Source organism: Mustela putorius, unplaced genomic scaffold, assembly GCF_011764305.1.
Source record: "Mustela putorius furo isolate JIRA1106 unplaced genomic scaffold, ASM1176430v1.1 tig00537248_pilon_pilon_pilon, whole genome shotgun sequence".
NCBI classification, from domain to species: Eukaryota; Metazoa; Chordata; class Mammalia; order Carnivora; family Mustelidae; genus Mustela; species Mustela putorius.
The window spans coordinates 7,084,181-7,104,767 of record NW_025422387.1 but is presented as its reverse complement, the minus strand read 5'-3'; the positions used below and the strand labels follow the sequence as shown (position 1 = coordinate 7,104,767).

The 20,587-nt window shown below is 43.1% G+C and overlaps 1 protein-coding gene across 1 annotated transcript; it reads right to left on the bottom strand.

Annotated features, from left to right (window-relative positions):
- Nucleotides 1-14,719: 14,719 nt before the first annotated feature.
- On the bottom strand, nt 14,720-19,521 carry LOC101692145 (disintegrin and metalloproteinase domain-containing protein 1a-like). Its single transcript, XM_004753410.3, has one exon. The coding sequence runs from the start codon at nt 17,510-17,512 to the stop codon at nt 14,720-14,722; it is 2,793 nt and encodes a 930-aa protein (XP_004753467.2). The 5' UTR covers nt 17,513-19,521.
- Between the last annotated feature and the right edge of the window lie 1,066 nt (nt 19,522-20,587).

The following is a 20,587-nucleotide window of genomic DNA, read 5'->3' as shown; positions in this document are numbered from 1 at the left end:
TGACAGAGAGAAATCACAAGTAGATGGAGAGGCAGGCAGAAAGAGAGAGGGAAGCAGGCTCTCTGCTGAGCAGAGAGCCCGATGCGGGACTCGATCCCAGGACTCTGAGATCATGACCTGAGCCGAAGGCAGCGGCTTAACCCACTGAGCCACCCAGGCGCCCCTGGTTTCACTTATTTGTGGAGCATAACAAATAACATGGAGGACATAGGGAGATGGAGATGAGATGGGAGTTGAGGGAAATTGGAAAGGAAGGTGAACCATGAGAGACTATGGACTCTGAAAAATAATCTGAGGGTTTTGAAGGGGTGAGGGGGTGGGAGCTTGGGGGAGCCAGTGGTGGGTATTAAGGAGGGCACGTATTGCATGGAGCACTGGGTATGGTGCAAAAACAATGAATTCTGTTATGCTGAAAAGAATTTTTAAAAAATAAAAAAATAATAAAAATTACATATAAAGAGCCTTCCTAGGGGGGAAAAAAGAGGTCTGATTTCATTCTTCTGCAATGTGGCTGTCCAGTATGAGTTATGTATCAATAAAGCTATTGTTGGGGCGCCTGGGTGGCTCAGTGGTTACCTGCTGCCTTTGGCTTGGGTCATGATCCCAGGGTCCTAGGATCGAGCCCCACATCAGGCTCTCTGCTCAGTGGGGAGCCTGCTTCCTCTTCTCTCTCTCTGCCTGCCTCTCTGCCTACTTGTGATCTCTGTCTGTCAAATAAATAAATAAAATCTTAAAAAAAAAATAAAGCTATTGTTGAAGGTCAAGATGTATTGAACCACCCTGCAACCCAGGAGTAAATCCAACTTGGTAATGGTGAATTATACTATTAATGTACTCTTAGATCCTATTAGCTAATATCTTGGAGAGAATTTTTGCATCCATGTTCATCAGGAATATTGCTCTGTAATTCTCCTTTTTGGTGGGGTCTTGGTCTGGCTTTGGAATCAAGCTAATGTGGCCTCATAGAATGCGTTTGGAAGTTTTCCTTCCATTTCAATTTCTTCAAACAGCTTCAGAAGACTAGGAATTAATTCTTCTTTAAATGTTTAGTAGAATTCCACTGGGAGGCTGTCTGGCCCTGGTTTTTAGGAACGTTTTTGATTACTGCTTCAATTTGTTTGCTGGTTATGGGTATGTTTAAGTTTTCTATTACTTAAAAAAGATTTTCCTTATTTGTCCAAGAGAGCACAAGCACAAGCAAGGGGAGAGGCAGGCAGAGGAGAAGCAGGCTTCCTGCTGAACAGGGAGCCCAATGTAGGGCTCCATCCCATGACCTGAACTGAAGGCAGATGCTGATCATGACCTGAGCTGAAGGCAGATGCTGAACCAACTGAGCAACTTGGATGGTCCGGATTTTCTATTTCTTTTTGTTTCAGTATTGGTTGTTTATATGTCTCTAGGAATGTGTCCGTTTCTTCCAGATTGCCTAATTTGTTACCATACAATTGCTCCTAATATTCACTTATAATTGTATTTCTTCGGGGTTGGCTGTGATTTCTCTCCTTTTATTCATGATTTTGTTTGTTTGGGTCCTTTCTCTTTCCTTTTTGGTAAATCTGGCTAGGGGTTTATTGATCTTATTAATTCTTTCAGAGAACCAGCTCCTAGTTTCCTTGTGATCTGTTGTACTGTTGTTGTTGTTTTTGTTGTTGTTTTTAAATTTCTTTATCTTTAATTTCTGCTCTGATCCTTATTATTGCTCTTCTCCTGCTGGATTTCAGCTTTGTTTGCTGTTCTTTCTCCAGCTCCTGTAGGTGTAAGGTTAGATTGTGTACTTGAGACTATTCTTGATTCTTGAGAAAGGCTTGAATTCTTATATACAATATAAGTGCCTTTGGTGCATCCCAAAGGCTCTGAACCTTTAGTTTTCATTTTCATTTGTTTCCATGTATTTTTTAAATTCTTTAATTTCCTGGTTGACCCATTCATTCTTTTGTGGATGCTCTTCAACATCCATGTATTTGTGTTCCTTCCAACTTTCCTCTTGTGATTGAGTTCACATTTTAAAGCCTTGTTGTCTGAAAACATGCATGATACGATCTCAGTCTTTTTTACCAGTTGAGACCTGATTTGTGACCCACTGTGTGTGACCTATTCTAGAGAATGTTCCATGAGCACTTGAGAAGAATGTGTATTTTGTTGCTTTAGGATGAAATGTTCTGAATATGCCTGCGAAGGCCATCTGGTGCAGTGTGTCATTCATTCAAAGCCCTTGTTTCTTAGTCGATCTTCTGCTTAGATGATCTGTCCATTGCCGCGAGTAAGGTGTTAATGTCCCCTACTGTTATTGTACTATTATCAACATGTTTCTTTAATTTTGTTATTAATTGGTTTATACAGTTGGCTGCTCAGAAGTTATGGACATACATACTTATAATGGTTGGATCTTCTAGTTGCATAGACCCTTTTATTATGATATAGTGTCCTTCTTCATCTCTTATTACAGCCTTTGGTTTAAAATCTAGTTTGTCTGATATAAAGATTGCTACTTGTAGTTATTAATCAATGTCCATTAGCATAAAACATGGTTCTTCATCCCCTCACATTCAATCTGGAGGTGGCTTTGGGTCTCAAATGTGTCTCTTGTAGACAGCATATCAATGGGGCCTTTTTCTTTTTAATCCAATCTGATACCGTGTGTCTGTTGATTGGAGCATTCAGCCCATTTATATTCAGAGTAATTACTGAAAGATATTAAGTGCCATTGTATTACCTGTAAAGTCGCTGTCTCTGTAAATTGTCTCTGTTCCTTTGTGATCCTTGTTACTTTTGGGCTCTCTCTGCACTCAGAGGATCCCCTTTAATATTTCTTGCAGAGGCTTCTGGGTAGCTTGGTTAAGCAACTGCCTTTGGCTCAGGTCATCATCCTGGAGTCCCAAGGTGGAGTTCCAAATTGGGCTCCCGGCTCGTCAGGGAGTCTGCTACTCCCTCTGACCTTCTTCTTCTCTCTCTCTCTCTCATTCTTTCTCTCTCATCTCTCTCACTTTCCCATAAATAAATAAATAAATAACTACGATTTTTAACAAAATATATTTCTTGCATGGCTGGTTTAGTGTTCAGGAATCCCTCTAGTTTTTATTGGTCCTGGAAACTCTTAATCTTGCTTTCTTTTTTTTTTTTTTTTTAAGATTTTATTTATTCATTTGACAGAGAGAAATCACAAGTAGATGGAGAGGCAGGCAGAGAGAGAGAGAGAGGGAAGCAGGGTCCCTGCCGAGCAGAGAGCCCGATGCGGGACTCGATCCCAGGACCCTGAGATCATGACCTGAGCCGAAGGCAGCGGCTTAACCCACTGAGCCACCCAGGCGCCCCTTAATCTTGCTTTCTGTTCTGAATGACATCCCTGCCAGATAAAGTTATCTTAGTTGCATATTTTTCCCATTTAGCACATTGAGTATATCATGCCAGTCCTTTCTGGCCTGCCAGGTCTCTGTGGACAGGTCTGCTGCCAGCCTTATGTTTCTGCTCTTGTAGGTTACAGACCTCCTGTCCTGAGCTGTTTTTAGGTTTTTCTCTTTATCTCTGAAATTTACAAGCAACACTATTGTAGGTCGAGATGTTGACCTATTTTTATGGATTCTGAGGGGGCGTCTCTGTGCCTTCTGGACTTGAGTGCCTCTTTCCTACCCCAGATTAGGGAAGTGCTCAGCTGTGATTTGTTGACATAAACCTTCTGCACCCCGTTCATCCTCTGGGACCCCTACTATTCGAATATTGTTTCACTGTATGGTATCACTGATTTCTCCAAGTCTCCTTTCATCATCCAGTAATTGTTTTTCTCCCCCTTTCTCAGCTTCTTTATTTTCCATCATTTTGTCTTATATATCACTGATTCTCTTTTCTGCCTCATTTATCGAAGTGGTTAGAGCCTCCTTTTTTTACTGCATTTTAAGAATAACGTTTTTATTTTTCACCCGATTAGTTTTTACTTCTTTCATTTCTATAGTAATGGAGTGTCTAGTGTCTTCTCTGCTTTTTTGCAAGCATACTTTTTAAATAATTGTTTTGAATTCAAGTTGTGACATCTTACTTTTATCCATATTGATTAAATCCCTGGAAGTGAGTAGTACTTCCTCCTGTTCTTTCTTTTGGTGTGAGTATCTCCATCTCATCATATGTCCAGAAAAGAATAAAAGAAAGAGAGAAAAGGCAAAAAAAAAAAAAACCCACCAGAAAAATACAAACAAAACTAATCAGAGGAAATAAGAAACAAACAAAAGTAAGAAGAAATTAAAAACAAGTAAAACAGAACAAAACAATAAACTAAATGCGGAGTGTATTTTGGTTTGTTTGTTAAAAGAAACTAGATCTCAAAAATAGGAAAGAGAGAAAAACTTATATATATATTTTTGTGTATCTGTTTGTGTATGTGTATCTCAATGTATATGTATAGATCTCAAATAGGAAAGAATGAAAAACTTTAATATATAAATATATATAATAATTATAATATTAATTTATATATAAATATATATTATTATATACAAACATATGTATTTATACCGAAATACAAAATGCATATATAAATGTAATGTATAATATAATAATATATATAACATTATATATAATAAAATTACAATAAAATAGTACAGAAGGGAACATAAATAAAGTATATATTACAAACTTTAATAAGAACCAAAAAGAAATTAAAAAAAATAAAATACCTGAAAAGAATGAAACTGAAAGACTAATGAATAATAATTATTTTTAAAAAGCTGTGAATGCTCTATACTGTCTTTCATTTCAAAAGCTGAAGTCCTCCAGTTCCCTATAATGGGAATACTTGGTGCTAGCGAGTTGTTCCAGCTGGTCTTCTGGCAGAGGGGTCTGTGGCGGGGATGCTCGGGTAATCTTGCTTGGTGGAATTGCCCTGCTATTACCAGGGAGCAGGGCTCAGTGCAAGCAGCTCCAGATTGCACTGTGTTGCGCACCGTTTTGTTCTCTGAAGGCCTTCAGCACCGATGCGGTTGGGGGTATGGATATGGCCGTGCCCCGATCTCTAGCCACCACCACCCACCCGCACTCTTCAGGGAGCCCTCACGGGTGCAGTGAATCACCTCTTGTCTCCCTGGTTTCCGACGGAACTCTTTGTTCACCCAGCCTGTGACCGAGCATTTTTATCTCAGGCACCCACCCAGCTCTGAATCTCCAAACTTGACAGACTCCTGCAGTGCGAACACATGCCATTTTTCCCAGGAAGGGGGGTGCGGGCCTCGCTGTACTTCTGCCTGCTGCTGTCCCCTGCCCAGAGAGCAGTCATACCACCATGAAGCAATTCACAGTATATGGCAACACAGAGCAGAAAGCTGGCCACTAGGCCTGCTGTTTTCACCTGGCTTCCCAGCTCCTATCCCTGAAAATCCTGCCACACTCTGGCTCCCCACTTTCTTCTTGTGACCTTGGGGATCCCAGGGCCACGCTATCCGATGTGGGATTCCACCCCACCTCGTCACCTGAGCATCTTTAAGCCAGGGACATCCCCCACTGTAGCAGATTCCTAAAGTTCCGATTTTGTGCTCCCCTGCTTATAATACTTTGAGGGAGCTTCCTTAAGCAGGCTTCCTCCCTCGGCCCTATCTACCCATCTATTGCCTGGGATTCACGTCTTCATACCTCCTATCCTCCAAAAGGTGGTCACTTTCCTATTTGTAGAATTGCAGCAATTCTTTTCTTGGAGCTCTGATTAGTTTTGCAGGTGTTCAGAATGATTTGGTAACTATGTAGCTGAATTCCAGGAACCAGACGAAATTAGGGTCCCCTACTCCTCTGCCACCTTAACTTCTCCTCTGTGATTTCCTTTAGAAGAGTTTCCTCAAAAGGTCAAGTTCATAGAGAAAGTAGAATAGAGTTGACCAGGATCTGGGGAAAAGAGTGACAGGGAGTGATTATTGTCTGATGGGTACGGAGTTTCAGTTTGGGATGATGACAGGTTCTGGAAATGGATGGTGGTGAAGGATGTCCAGCAGTGTGAATGTACTTAATGTCACCAAACTGTACACTTAAAAAATGGCAAAGATGGTTAATTTTATGTGATGTATATTTTACTGAGAGAGGGAGACTGCTTTGTAGCTGTTAGTTCCGTTATTAAATGAAATGAGACTGAGACAAAGTGAAAGTTATTTAAAGCTTTATTTTTAGAAGTATTAGAAGTTAGACTGATTGGTCAGGGGAACGAGACTGAGACAAGGTGAAAGTTATGCAAAGCTCTATTCTATGCCAAGCATTAGAAGTCAGACTGACCGGCCAGTGCCATCTCTGAAGAGAGCGACCACCCCCAGCTTACAGGCTCAAGAATTGATTGACTGACCGGTCAGGGCCGCCTCCGAAGAAGGCGACCCCTCCCCATCTTACAGATTACCTTTTATAGAGCAAAAGTCTGACCACACATAGGTGGCCAATGAGATTGTAGTCAGGTTAGGTCACACGCAGGTGGCCAATTGAATTACAATTTACCCTATAGTAGCTGTTTGACCTAACCTATTACTCTGGTTAGAATTGGTGCTCAAGGTTGGCACCCAAGCGGTGGGATTTACATTCTTTGGTGGTTAGGGAAAAAGTATGTGTGTTTCTTACTGACTGGATTTCTCTACCTGGCCCAACTCGTCCTTGTATTCTGGCTTTGTTATCAAGAACTGGCCGAACTGGCCTTGTATTCTGGGCTCTGTTATTAGGAACTAGCTAACCATATTTTACTGGTTTCCCAGACTTGCTTCTAAGTAAGTTTCTCTGGGAGGAGGGGGGCAAGGTCAGTTTAAGTTTTACTACACTAACAACAAAATGGCTTTTAACCAAGATGGAGTTGCTCTGGCTAAGTAGGTCCTTACAGTAGGTACAACCCAAATGACGGAATCAACAGTTTTAGCTCCGTAGAAGTCACCCATGTGCCATTGCCAATCACAGATCCTCCTGCATCACAGATAATCATGATCCTGTCTCTCATGGTGACCACTTTTCCTTAAGAAAAGAATTGTTTTGCTTCCCACGTATGCATCCCAGTGTAACTGTGTAATTTTATTTTACTTGTCTTTTAGTAACACCTTTATTGAGATACAATTCACATGGCATGATCGTTTTTGTTTAAGCAGTCCAGTTCAAATAAGTCAAGCAGAGAAAGTCAGTTTTCCTATGATTTCACTTACTTGTGGAACATAAGTAATAGCATGGAGGACATTAAGAGAAGGAAGGGGAAAATGAAGGGGTGGGAATCAGAGGGGGAGATGAACCATGACAGACTGTGACTCCGAGAAACCAAGTGAGAGTCTTAGAGAGAAGGGGTGGGGGATGGGTTGGCCCAGTGATGGGTATTAAGGAGGGCACGTATTGCATGGAACACTGGGTGTTATACACAAACAGTGTATCATGGACCCTACATCAATGCCAATGATGTACTGTATGGTGACTAACATGACATCATATGAAAATAAATAAATAAAGATTCCAGTTCAGGGGCACCTGAGGGGCTCAGTTGGTTAAGTGTCTGCCTTCAGGTCAAGTCATCATCCCAGGGTCCTGGGATCAAGCCCCACTGAGCAGAGAGCCTGCTTCTTCCTCTCCCTGCCACTCCCCCTGTTTGTACTCTCTCTCTGTCTCTGTCAAATAAATAAATAAATTCTTCAAAAAGTAATAAAAAAATAGAGAGTCCAGTTCAGTGGTTTGTAGTATGTTCAGAAAATTACACAACCATCACCGCAGTTGATTTTCAAACATTTTCCCTCACCCTCTAAAGAAAACTCTCCCATTCATTAGCAGCCCCTCTTCATATCTCCCCTCCCCTGAGACCCCAGCCACCACCAGTGTGTTTTCTAGGACTTTGTCTGTTCTGGGTATTTCATAGCAAGAGACTCCTACAAGTTGTCATCTTCTGTGATGGACTTATTTCACCTCACGTGTTTTCAAGTTTGAGCCATGTTGTAGCATGTGTCAGTACTTCCTTTCCTTTGGGCCAAATAGTAGATTCCTTTTGAATAAAGGAATAGGCCACATTTTATTTATTTATTTATTTATTTTGGACCCATCAGTGGATGACCATGTTGGTGGTTTCCACTTTTTGGCTATCGTGAATAATACTGCTGTGGACATTGGAGTAAAAGTTTTTGCTTGGACGAGTGTTTTCATTTTCCTTGGGTAGGTGCTTGGGAGTGGAATTGCTCAGTCATGTGTTAACTCTGTGTTTAGCGTTTCGAGAACTGCCCAGCTCTTCTCTAAAGCAGCTACATACTTTTCCATTCTTGCCAGCCGCGAAGGAGGATTCCAGTTTCTCCACATCCTCACTGACATTCCACGCTGCCTGTTTTTTTATTTTAGCCATCCCAGTGGATTTTTTTTTTTTAGATTTTATTTATTTATTTATTTGACAGAGAGAGAGACAGAGATCACAAGCAGGCAGAGAGGCAGGCAGAGGCAGAGAGAGAAGCAGGATCCGCACTGAGCAGAGAGCCTGACGCAGGGCTAGATCCCAGGACCCGGAGATCATGACCCAAGCCGAAGGCAGCAGCTCAACCCACTGAGCCACCCAGGCGCTCCTCATTTTAGTTTTGATGTGCACTTTTCTGACAATTCATGATATTGCACATCCTTTACATTCTCATTGATCTGTCTTCTTTGAAGAAATGTCTGTTCATAGCCTGTGCCCTTTTTAAAAAAATTTTTTTTATTTCTTTTGAGTGTAACAGTATTCATTGTTTTTGCACCACACCCAGTGCTCCATGCAATCCGTGCCCTCTCTAATAGCCACCATCTGGTTCCCTCAACCTCCCACCCCCCGCCCCTTCAAAACCCTCAGATTGTTTTTCATACACCATAGTCTCTCATGGTTCACCTCCCCTTCCAATTTCTGTCCCCTTTTAAAATTGGACATCTTTTTCTGGTAAGAGTTCTTGATCTTTTCTGGGTACTAGTCCCCATCAGATATATGATCCGCTAATATTTTCTCCCATCCTGTGGGCCATCTTTTCACTTTCTCAGTGCTGTGTTTCTCTAAGAGTGGATAAGTATTCCATTTCTCCTTCCAATATATTCTTCACTACTATTGATTTCCAGGACTCCTTTTCATCTTAAAACCTATAACTGGAACTCTACAGTCATTAAGCTGTAAGTCTGCATTGCCCATTTGCCTCCATCCCCTAGCACTACCATTCTACTTCCTGTCTCTAGGATTGTGACTACTCTAGGTGCCTCCTATGAGTGGACTCATACAAGACTCATATTTTAGGAACTGGCTTATTTCAACTTGGCATAAGGTCCTTGAGGGTCATCCATTGTTGTGGCACACATCAGGATTTCTTTTCTTTCTGAGGATGAATAGTGTTTTGTTGTAAGTATACGCCACATTTCGCTTATCCATTGGTCATCCATCGATGGAAATTTAGGTTGCTTCCGTGTTTTAGCTATTGTGAATAGTGCTGTTATGAACACGGACATACCAACAGCTCTTCAATACCCTGCTTTCAGTTCTTTGGGGTGTATACCCAGGAGTGGAATTGCTGGTTCGTATGGCAAGTCTATTTGTGATCTTTTGAGGAACCATTTTATATTTTCACTGGCAGCTCACATGGGTTCCCATTTACTCCGCATCCTCACCAACATAGGACGTCTGTTTTTTGGACGGTAGCCGTCCTCATGTGTGGGAGGTGGTATCGCACTGCAGTTTTGGTTTGCGTTTCCCTCATGATGAGTGATGTTGAGCATCTTCTTATGTGCCCGTAGGCCATTTGTGTATCTTCTTTGCAGAAATGTCTCTTCGAGTCCTCTGCCCATTTTTTGAATCTGGTCGTTCCTTTTGTTGTTCGTGGTGGTGAGTTGTAGGACTGTCCCTGTATGTTCTTGATATTAATCCCTTATCAGACAGACACTTGATTTGCAAATATTTTCTCCCATTCTGTGGGTAGCCCTTTTCCTGTGTCAGGAGTGGGTTTTGATGCACAAAATTGTAAAGTTTCATTCAGTCCATTTCGTCTGTTTTTTTGTTGTTGTTGTTGCCTATGCCTTTGGTATCATGCCTCAGAGGGACCTTGGCCAAATCCAGTGCCGTGAAAGGTTTCCTTATGTTTTCTTCTAAGAGTTTATAGCAAGACAAGTCCTCTGAAGGGGGATTTTCTGGGGAACTGCCAGGCATAAAATTAGTAACATCTCTATGGCCATGGTGCTTTTGGGGGGGCTGTGAACTGTCCTGCCCATTCCACGGGGTGTAGGCTGCCTGTTTCACAGCTACCCTGGTTGCTATGATGCAGTTTTTCAAGGCTAGTGGGGACCTGAGGGAGAGGGATATGGGACTAAGGCAATTAAAACTTGACATAGCTCAGTGCTCTTACCAGGATTCAGCCGTTTTATACCCACTTTTGAACAAAGAAGCTTCACTGGTTCAGTGTCTTGGATTAATTCCCACACCTCCAAAAGGTGGGTGTTAACTCTTTTTGCCTGTGAGGGAACTGTTTGTATGGAGGAGGGGATTTCTGGAGGACCTAATTTTAACATTTTGGGAGTGCTTCCCATTTTACCTCTTAACTTCCTACGAATCCGTAGGAATGCAGCATGGCCTCTTCTGTTCCACGTGGTATTTAAGGTTACACTTACTTACCCTGTTCGGTGCCGCCATAGTTCATTCGCTGCCACATTGTTCTACCCTTGTATTTCTGTGTGTGGATCCATCACAACGTTCATTGTATTATCTGTGAACACAGGGCTCTTTCCTTTTGGAATATTATGCAGAGTCCTTCTTATGACCACTATTGTCCAGTAACGTGATGCACATAAGCAGAAATTTCTAAGGCATTTGCCAAAGAGTAAAAGAGCTAAGTTATAGAGAACTAGAGAAAATAAATGTAACTAGAAAATTGAAAGTGCTATTTCAAAGTGTCATACCACTTTATGTTTCTGAGGCAGTTTACGAGAGCTTCTGCTCTTCCACAGCAACACTTGGAATTTTTAGTTTTCTTAGTTTTTTTATTTTAAGATTTTATTTATTTATTTGACAGACAGGGATCACAAATAGGCAGAGAGGCAGGCAGAGAAGGGCGGGGAAGCAGGCTCCCCGCCAAGCAGAGAGCCCGATGTGGGGCTCAATCCTAGGAGCCTGGGATCTTTTTTTTTTTTTTTTAAGATTTTATTTATTTATTTGACAGAGAGAGAGAGAGATCACAAATAGGTAGAGAGACAGACAGAGAGAGAGATGAGGAGAAGCAGGCTCCCTGCTGAGCAGAGAGCCCAATGCGGGACTCGATCCCAGGCCCCTGGGATCATGACCTGAGCCGAAGGCAGAGGCTTAACCCACTGAGCCACCCAGGCGCCCAGGAGCCTGGGATCTTGACCTGAGTCGAAGGAAGAGGCTTTAACCCACTGAGCCACCCAGATGCCCTGGAATTTTTAGTTTTAATAGCCAGTCTTGTGGTTGTGTAGCAACATCTTTGTGCGGCTATATGATCTGTGTTTCTCTGAATACTGATGACAGTGGAACACAAATGTTTGTTTGGCTCACCCTTGACACTTTGACTCCAGTAGAATAAGCTTTCATTCCCACCCATCCATCCAAACTGCTCTGCTCCAGGATACCGATGAATAACTCTCCATTGTCAAATCAAATGATCAACACTCGATCCTCTCCTTGGACCTACTGTTAAGACTTAAAAGATGATCGGAGTGTTCTGACTTACCTTTGGAAAAGAATCACTCTGTCCATTGGGTGGAAAACAGGATGCTAGGAGGGAGAGCCAGAGTGGAAGCAGAGAGACCAGTTAAAGACTTCTGTGGTTGGAGAAGGGAAGAAGGAGTTGATGATGGCTTGCAGTGTGCCGGAGAGTGGGGGTCGGTGGCAGTGGTGGTAAGAGGTCTCATTCTGGATAGATGTTGAAAGTAGAGCCACGAGAATTTGCAGATGGACTGGTGTTGTTGTGTAAGTCTCTCCTAGAAACACTTTCTTAGTTGGAACCACTGGGACAGCACTCTCTCCTGCTGGTTCCCCTACCAAACCAGCCACTTCTCCTCCCCCCACTTCTTTCCTGAGTCCTCATTTTGTCAACACCTACACATGGAGCACCCTGGAGCTAAGCCCTCACCCAATCCTTGGATCTGTTCCTTTCTCTGTCTGCTGGCTCTGCTCCCTGGGCAGTGGCCACCAGTCCCGTGGCTTGAATATCATCTCTGGACTGGCAACTCTCAAATAGACATGTGTGGCTGACTTTCCTCCTGAGTTCCAGACCCAGTCTTCTTGCTGCCTAGCTGCCATGCCCACCTGGGCATGCTCTTCATGTCTGAAGAGCAGCAAGGAGGCCTTCTGTGCTTCCCATCTCCACTGAAATAGAAACGTAAGTCCTTACCAGCCCTTACCAAGTCTTCACGTGACCTGTCTCCATCCACAGCCCTCAACTGCTACTCCACCATGCCCACTCTGTCCAGATAATGCTGACCTCCTTGCTGCTCTTCAGACATGCCAAGCATGCTCCCATCTCAGGACCCTTCCACTTCGACTTCCCTCTCCCTGATGGGCTCTTCCCCTCTCTGACCATTGGCTTCAAATAGAATTCCACCTTCACATCACTCTTGTTCCCCTTGCACAGCTTCATTCTGCTCCATTACACATATTACAGCCTGACGCATCATGGAGTTATCTTTTTGTTGGTGCCAGGTTTGCAGTCTTTTTTTTTTTCTTTTTCATTGGTTCAGAGGCTTTGTCTTACTTTTTTTCCATGTCCCTAGTACTAGTACAACAGTTCATAGGTAAGGACTCAGCAGTGGTTGAATGAATGAATGAGGAGAGGTGACATGTCAGCTTCACAGTCCAGTTGGACTTGTGTAAAAAGCACCGAGATTGGACAGCAAGCCACGAATGTGCAAGTTGGCCTGTCCTGAGCCATTTGCACATTAAGGACTAAGGATGTGGTCAGAAGAGGGAGAAAGCTGGAATCTTTGACTTAGGGTCCAAGCAGCAGGTTGCTTTTAATGCCACATGGTCTTGAAAGGAGGGCTCTAAGGAAAGGAAGAAAGTCCTTACCAGGCTTACCTGTAACTGGGCCCAAGGCAGAGATTGCCACATCAGCCAAATCTTACTCCTCCTCACCCGCAGAGATTTTCAATTTAGGAGGGGAAGTAGAATGTGTTTGCAAATGATCATGTACGTGATAGATCAGAATGTCAGAGGTATAAAGGAAGTTCAGTACTGTGACTCGGTAGTGGTAGATCTTACCATAGCTGAACAACGTACAATTCATACATTCTTACATCCATCGACCCAGTTGATTTTAGATCTCCTAAAATCAGTGTTGATCTGCGTACCCATTGTATGCCAAGCAGTGCACTCGATACCGTCACACACGTCACCCAACTTAATCTCTCAGCCAGTCTGTGAGAGGCGTCCTTTGTGTGTCCATCTTACTGAGGCAGAAACCTAGGCCCAAGGAAGTGAAGTTTGGTGTCTAAGACCAACCAGCCAGAGAGTAACACTTGAGATTTAGGGAGAGGGAAGATGAAAGGCCCCTTAATCAGAAGGTTCTCTTCTTCTGAAGAGAAGAGTTGGATTTGTTAGGCTAGGAGAACACAAGATGCCAAGCTTACACAGCTCTCATGCTCTTAGCATCCAAGGAGAAGAGCGCTCAGGGTGTTTAGGAAAGATAGTTTCTACTCTTCTCTCTTATGCTTGAGGTTTTTTGTAAAACACCCACTAGATATTGACATGGGTCATAAAAACAACATGACAATAAAGATGATTAAAATTGTATCTGTTTTAGAATAAAAATCATGTTTCTTTTTTTTCCCCGCACATTGTTACATAAAATGTAAATACTGCAGTAGGACTCTGAATAGTTGGGGGATCTGATGTATTGGTACCATTTTGTTCCAACAGTCTTAAAGTTTCCTGTCTGTAGGCTTTTCTTAAACCATGACGCATCAGTTATCACAAAGTTCATGTATTGTTACCTGTAATTTTAGAGGTTCCCATGAATTGTCAATAGATAAAATATCAACTTTAATATAGAAACTAAAAAATCAAGAGAATAAACAAAACTCAAATGAATTCAACACTGTGTATGTGTCTGTCCCCTGGCCTCCATTGTCTACCCTGCCCCATTCACCTGGATCCCTGAATCAGATCCAGCTCTTTCCAGAGAGCCCCAATTTTATAATCCCCAGTTACTAGGCTGCATCGAGTCTGTGGTGATGCTTCATCCAAAAATTGCCTTTATTTATTTTAAATTACCAGTATTTCATGAATAAAAACTGTCATAGTAAATTAGAGTACTCAGTAGATAATGTTCCTAAAATAATATACTGATGTGACATGGGTGAATAATCCCGGGATAGTTACAGATAATACAGTTGTGTCAAACAATGTAGATGGAAGATGGTATGCCCTGAAAAATAATTTTAGCTTAGAAATTGAGCCAAATGATACAAGGTATTGATACAATGATCTATGAGAAAAGGTTAAATATATTGTTTCATGAAATGGGATAAGGCAATACTACAGAATATTTTGTATTTGATTTCATGTATCAATGTATAACCGAATTGCTAAAGTAAATATTAAAACCTGGGTTGCTCCTCCCAGATTACTATGTTTCTCTATACTATATAGTCCAGTTAGAGCACTGGAGCCATCAGTTCTCACTTCACCTTTGCCTCTATGAGCCTCTCATCTCCCCTCAGTGCTTGAGATATTTGATGTATTTGGTTTCTTCCTTCACTATTTTTATACCTTCGGTTATACCTGTCCTTCACCTGCTACCTCTTATGGTGCAGACCCTCCTGGGACTTCTGGAGGTGGGGCCTGCGGGGGCGGTGGGGCTTCTGGAGGTGGTGGGGCCTCTGGGGGTGCAGGGGCCTCCGGGGGTGCAGGGGTCTCTGGGGGTAGAGGGGCCTCTGGGGGTAAAGGGGCCTCCGGGGGTGAAGGGCCCTCCGGGGGTGGGGATACCGGTTGTTGGGGGACCTTCTGGGGTGGGTGCGCCTCCTGGGAAGGGGGCACTTCCTGGGAAGGGGGCGCCTCCTGTGGTGGGGGCTCCTCTTGTGGCAGGGGGGCCTGCTGTGGTGGGGTGACCTCCTGCGGTGGGGGTGCCTCCTCTGGTGGTGGGGCTTCCTTTGGAGCCCCCTCTGGACCCATCTTTGAGATATCCGTGGGTTTCTTTCCTAAGTCCTGTGGTAAGTCCTCTGTGTCCTCAGTAGTCTCTGTGGTCTCCTCTGAGGAGGCTCCTGGCATCTCTGTTGACTCAATTCCAGCCTTAAAGCTAATGGAAAATACTAAAATCAACAATACTAGCAAAAGAAATGAGGGTAGTATGAAAGTCACCTTGTAAAAAAAATTCATTTCATTCTTCCGTTTAGTAAGAATGCCACTTCCTCCTACACTTAGATTTTCATCAGGTGATTTGCCGGGGGGACCACTGTCCACACTACCCCCATTTCCTGGAGCTTTGCAGTCAGGGGGGGCGTAGCCAGCCTCACAATGGCAGTGCCTTAAATTGTTGCAAACTCCTTTCCCATTACACATTTCTTTTGGTTCACAGTCGTACCTAAGCACGGCATGATCACTACAGGAGTAATTCACACAGACTTTGTGTGGGGCACAAAGAGTGCCAGTGTCCACGTCTCCATCATCAGGGATATCAGTATCATTAAAGGCATCCATGCTCCAGCAGAAGTCGTTTTGATGAGGAACCTGGATTAGTGTATGCTGGTGTTTGACTTCTGGTATTTTTCTAATATTTGTACATATAAGTTTCCCACAAAATATATTCTTATCAGAGCACTTATAATATTTTGGACTAGTTGAAGCCCCAATGCCACAGTTTCCAAACCGGTTCCCTTTCGTGTTCATGGAAATATAACAGTCTTCTGGGGCTGACCTTGCAGGTGACCCATATATACCCACGCACTGAGTATCAGGGTTCCTGCACCGGCCCATAAAACAATAGTGAATCATATCACACGATGTACCATCTTGCTTATAGTGGTCCCTGGGACATTCTCCAGAGGAACCATCACAATACTCTGGGAGGTCACACTCTCCAAGCGCAGAACGACACATGAAACCCTTATGTCTCCACTGGCAATTAAAACAGCACAGTCCGTCACTACACTGTGCATGCTCATTCAGCCTACATGTTTCGTCACAGCACGGGTTACTACCACAGTCAGGTCCACAGTCACACTCCTCATTCACCTCCAACACACCATTTCCACACGTGGCTTGCCTACGCAGGCGACCTTGGGCCCGCGGCTTGTTAAACAGGCAGGCCCCTTTGTGTTCCCGGAGGAACTGGTAGAAGTGGTCAGAGCTGCAGTTGCTGAAGCCACTTTCTTTAGTGATGTTCTCATGCATGAGGCAAGAGAGTTTATCTTCACAAGTGCAGGCCGAGTGGTCGTGCTGAATACCCAAGTTGTGCCCAAGCTCATGGGCCATGAGCGCCGCAAACAGGAGGACATCTTCATGGTGGAAGGATTCAACAGCGGCTGCAAAGCCTCTTGAACAGGCACCATTGAGAAATGCCTGTCCCACATCGTCTTCAGGGTGATGTCCCACGATCAGGTGGGCAACATCGTGCTTCACCCGGGGGAAGAGCTTCTTCTCCTGTCTCCAGCTATTGAAATTCCTCAGTGTAACTCGCAAGTCCGCTGGGACTTCGATGAGGTCCCCCTCGGTCCAGATCTCCATTCCGGCCAGCACCACCTGGGTGTTTATGCCCCGAGTGAAGATGTTGGTCAGAGCAGTGATGTCCATTACTCTCTGGACTGTCTCATCGACGTTCCTGCCCCACATCTGGAAGCGCTGGTTGCTGACCACGACAAACATCTCCACGTACTTGGTGTGTGACCAAAAGGACGGCAGGGCCTGTAGACTGCGAGGCTTCCTGCTCCCTTGCTGCCGGCTGGTGGACACCACTTGGCTGCCTTTGGAAGTGACGCTGCAGGACACTCGAGCTTGGGGTGCCATGGTGTACAACGCATGTTCAAACTGTTTTGAGGTGTCCCTGGGCTCAATGCCATAGGCCTTCCCCTCCTTAATCAGGATGCCCCTGAGGCCTGAACAGGTGTTGAGGGAAACAAAAGAACCCGGGACTCCTTCTATGGTGCCTTCGTAGTGACAGTCATGCGAGATGAAAGGCACTTCTTGCCCCAGGACCCCATTGTGGTAGCTGAAGACTGGAAAGTTATTCACAAAATAGTCTCTCTTCACCTTCAGTTGAATCACCTGCTTCTGGCCCTGCATTATTAGTGTATAGGATGCCTTTTCCCCTGGGTCTTCCCTTCTCTTGACTGTCAGACTCTTGAGGATGACTGTTTCGTAAGAAGAGTAATACACAGATCCAGGGTCACAGTACAAGCCTGGCAGGAAAATCACCAACAGCAACACAATCCCCACTGTAACACACGAAGTTTTTGGCACTGGTCCCAGCCTGAAGTCCCTCTTTTGCTGAGCCCAAGTCTGAAACTTTATCTTACCCTCTTTCAAGGCCCTTTGGTTCTTCCATAGTGAAGGCAATATAGAGGAAGAGTTTCTCAAAGAGGCTAGCATTGACAATGCCATTGTGAGTCAGTTGAAGCTGTGTGGCCTATGTCCCACAGCAACAGCTCTCCCAGGCATGCCGAGACCCGGCTGGCTCACTAAGGGGTGGCTGCTGAGACTTTGGGGCTGAATTTCTATTTGGTCTTGGCCTTTGGTAGTTCCCTTACCATATGACTTCTTTCCAACAGTAGAAACTCTAATGTTCCTTGAGTTTGTTCCCTTTACCTTCACAGATATGCCATATAGGCAGACTGTAACGATTCAGACAGTACTATTAACTCGTAATTTGCCTAAATTATCCTTATTCTCAGCCCAGGCCACACTACTCCTGATATCCGTTAATCTGCTCATTCTTTGAAACCCAACATTCTGGCAGGAGGTAGGGGGAGGGGACAGGGATTCTTTGGGGATCTCTGAGCGGGACAAAGTTCTCTGTACCCACTGCTTCCTTTCCTCATTTCTGTAGTTATCAGGATATCGTTTCTCATCCCAACCCTCCTTCATCAGCCTATGTTCATAAGACAGGAGTTTAAACTTTTTGTATCTGTATGTAAACATAATTCTCCCCTACAGTAAGTTTTCCTAATACATATAAGCAATAAATGAACTAAAGCTAGTTTTACCATGGAAGTATACAAGTGACTAAGATCAACATTCAATTCCTCCTAACTGCCCCAACATAAAAACAAACTCTGATTAGATATCCAGTTACCATTTCATCAAGAAAATAAAAAATGGACCGTATAAGAATTTTTAAAATATTTTTTCACTCATAACTAAAATTGAACTGTAATGTCTATTTAAGTCCTTGTCCTTGGATTTGGTGTCAATTTCCTGGTGTATTTAGCAGTAATTTTAAAGGGGGGGGGAGTCCTATCTATTTACTTTTCTTGCAGTTATTCTCTGGTACATTCTCTGATAAACTAAAATAAGACTGTAATATCTGTTACCCTGCATAAAAATAATTTTATATCAAGTCAAATATTTACAATATAAAACCTTTAAAATAAAGGTTGTGACTACAAGTAGCACTAAAAAATGGGGATATGTATGCCCCAATTCAAAAAGGAATGGTACAGGGTCACCTGCATGGCTCAGTCCATTGAGCATCCTGACTCCTCTAAGGGTTGTGAGATGGAGCCCTGCATCAGGCTCTGCTCAGTGAGGACACTGGTTGAGAATCTCTCTCTCCTTCTGTTTCTGGCCCTTCCCCCACTCATACTTGCTCTATCAAGTCTACGAAAAAGGAATGGTTCAATACCGTAAGATCTCAGATATGAGCAGGAGAGCAGATCAACTCAATAATATTTAATTCCTAATACAGATTTTGAAATTTATCATTAGGATCTGGCAATAGAACTTGCACTGCTATATCACAAATCCACTAAAAAATTTATAGCAGAAAGGTAAAATGATTTCTAGCTGGACTTCTTTTATTTTATATAGGAGGAGAAAGCCTCTCAAAATTATATAATTTGGAAATCATCAGACTTAAGGTATTTCCCTTATTTGAACCACAAACAGGCATGGGCAAATTAGGTAAAGTCATTTTGTAGGATAAAATAATCAAATCAATAATGAAAGAACACTTCTATTTTTTAAATAAAAATTGTAACTAAGCATATCCAATTTTCCAATTCTCAAATTGAAACACATTTTCTTCAAAAAATATACATGCACATAAGCATTCATACACAAGATCTGACTTAGATCACTTGCATTCTTTAACCAATAATTCCTTCAATTTGTTCTTTCTCACATTAATACAACAAGCTCTTTTTAAAACGCTATCTTTTTAATTTTCTTTTTATTTCTATATAAGCTCTATGCCTATTGTGGGGTTCAAACTCATAACCCTGAGATTAAGAGCCGCAGGCTCCACCAAATGAGCCAGCCAGGCGCCCCTAAAAACTATATCCATTTTTAGCTTTGAAGAGCTAAAAAGCAAGGCGTCTGGCTGACTCAGTTGGTTAAGCATCTAACTCTTGATTTCTGCTGAGGTGGTGATCTCAGGGTCGTGAGATCTAGCTCTTGGGCTCAGCATGGAGTCTAGTTGTCCTTCTCCCTCTGTTCCTCCCCCTGCCTGTACGCTCTTTCCCTCTCAAATAAATTTTTTTTAAGACTTTTTATTTATTTATTTGACAGACAGATCACAAATAGGCAGAGAGGCAGGCAGAGAGAGGAGGAAGCAGGCTCCCTGCTGAGCAATAGCCCGATGTGGGGCTCGATCCCAGGACCTCGAGACCACGACCCGAGCCGAAGGCAGAGGCCCCAGCCCACTGAGCCACCCAGGTGCCCCTCAAATAAATAAATCTTAAAAGAAAAAAAAAAAAAAGAAAGAAAGAAAAAATAAAATAAGAAAATAAAATAAAAAAGAAAAAAAAAGCTAAAAAGCTATCCTCTTGTTTCAAAAAATAAATTTCTGAAAGGTATTCTCCTATGCTCATACAATATATTAACCAGAAAGATATACAAACTGTTTTACATCAAGCAGATCTGTAACTATGGTGAAGTCCATAGGCATCTGAGTGATAAGTAATGGTTTTAGTTAAACAGAGGGTTAACAAATCATGTGGGAAAACTTGAATATGCTAACCTCCTGCCTACAAAAGTTGTTCTTACAATATGACTTCCTACAGGTATGAGCATTTAGAGATTTTATTATTTATTTGACAGAGAGAGAGAGAGAGAGACAGCGAGAGAGGGAACACAAGCAGGGGGAGTAGAAGAGGGAGAAGCAGGCTTCCTGCTGAGCAGGGAGACAATGCAGGGATCCATCCGAGGACCCTAGGATCATGACCCGAAGGCAGACGCTTAACTGACTGAGCCACCCAGGCACCCTGCAGGTAAAAGCCTTTAGAGGCTGGAAGAGATGAGGACAATTCTGTTTCACTACCAGTTACATGTGAAATTTGCCTTATTAGTCAACCTGACATAAAACAGGGTTTGCTACTAGCCTACAAACTCCACAAATAAAACTCCACTTGGAAGATCAAACAGTGCAGAGTCCTTTGGGGACTACTGTTTTGTCAAGAGTCCCAAGTATGACCCACTTTTATATTACAACAACTGGATCATCCTCCAGGGCATTCATAA

Coding starts and splice junctions, on each gene's coding strand:
- LOC101692145 (XM_004753410.3), bottom strand. CDS start 17,512: ATGGCATTGTCAATGCTAGCCTCTTTGAGAAACTCTTCCTCTATATTG.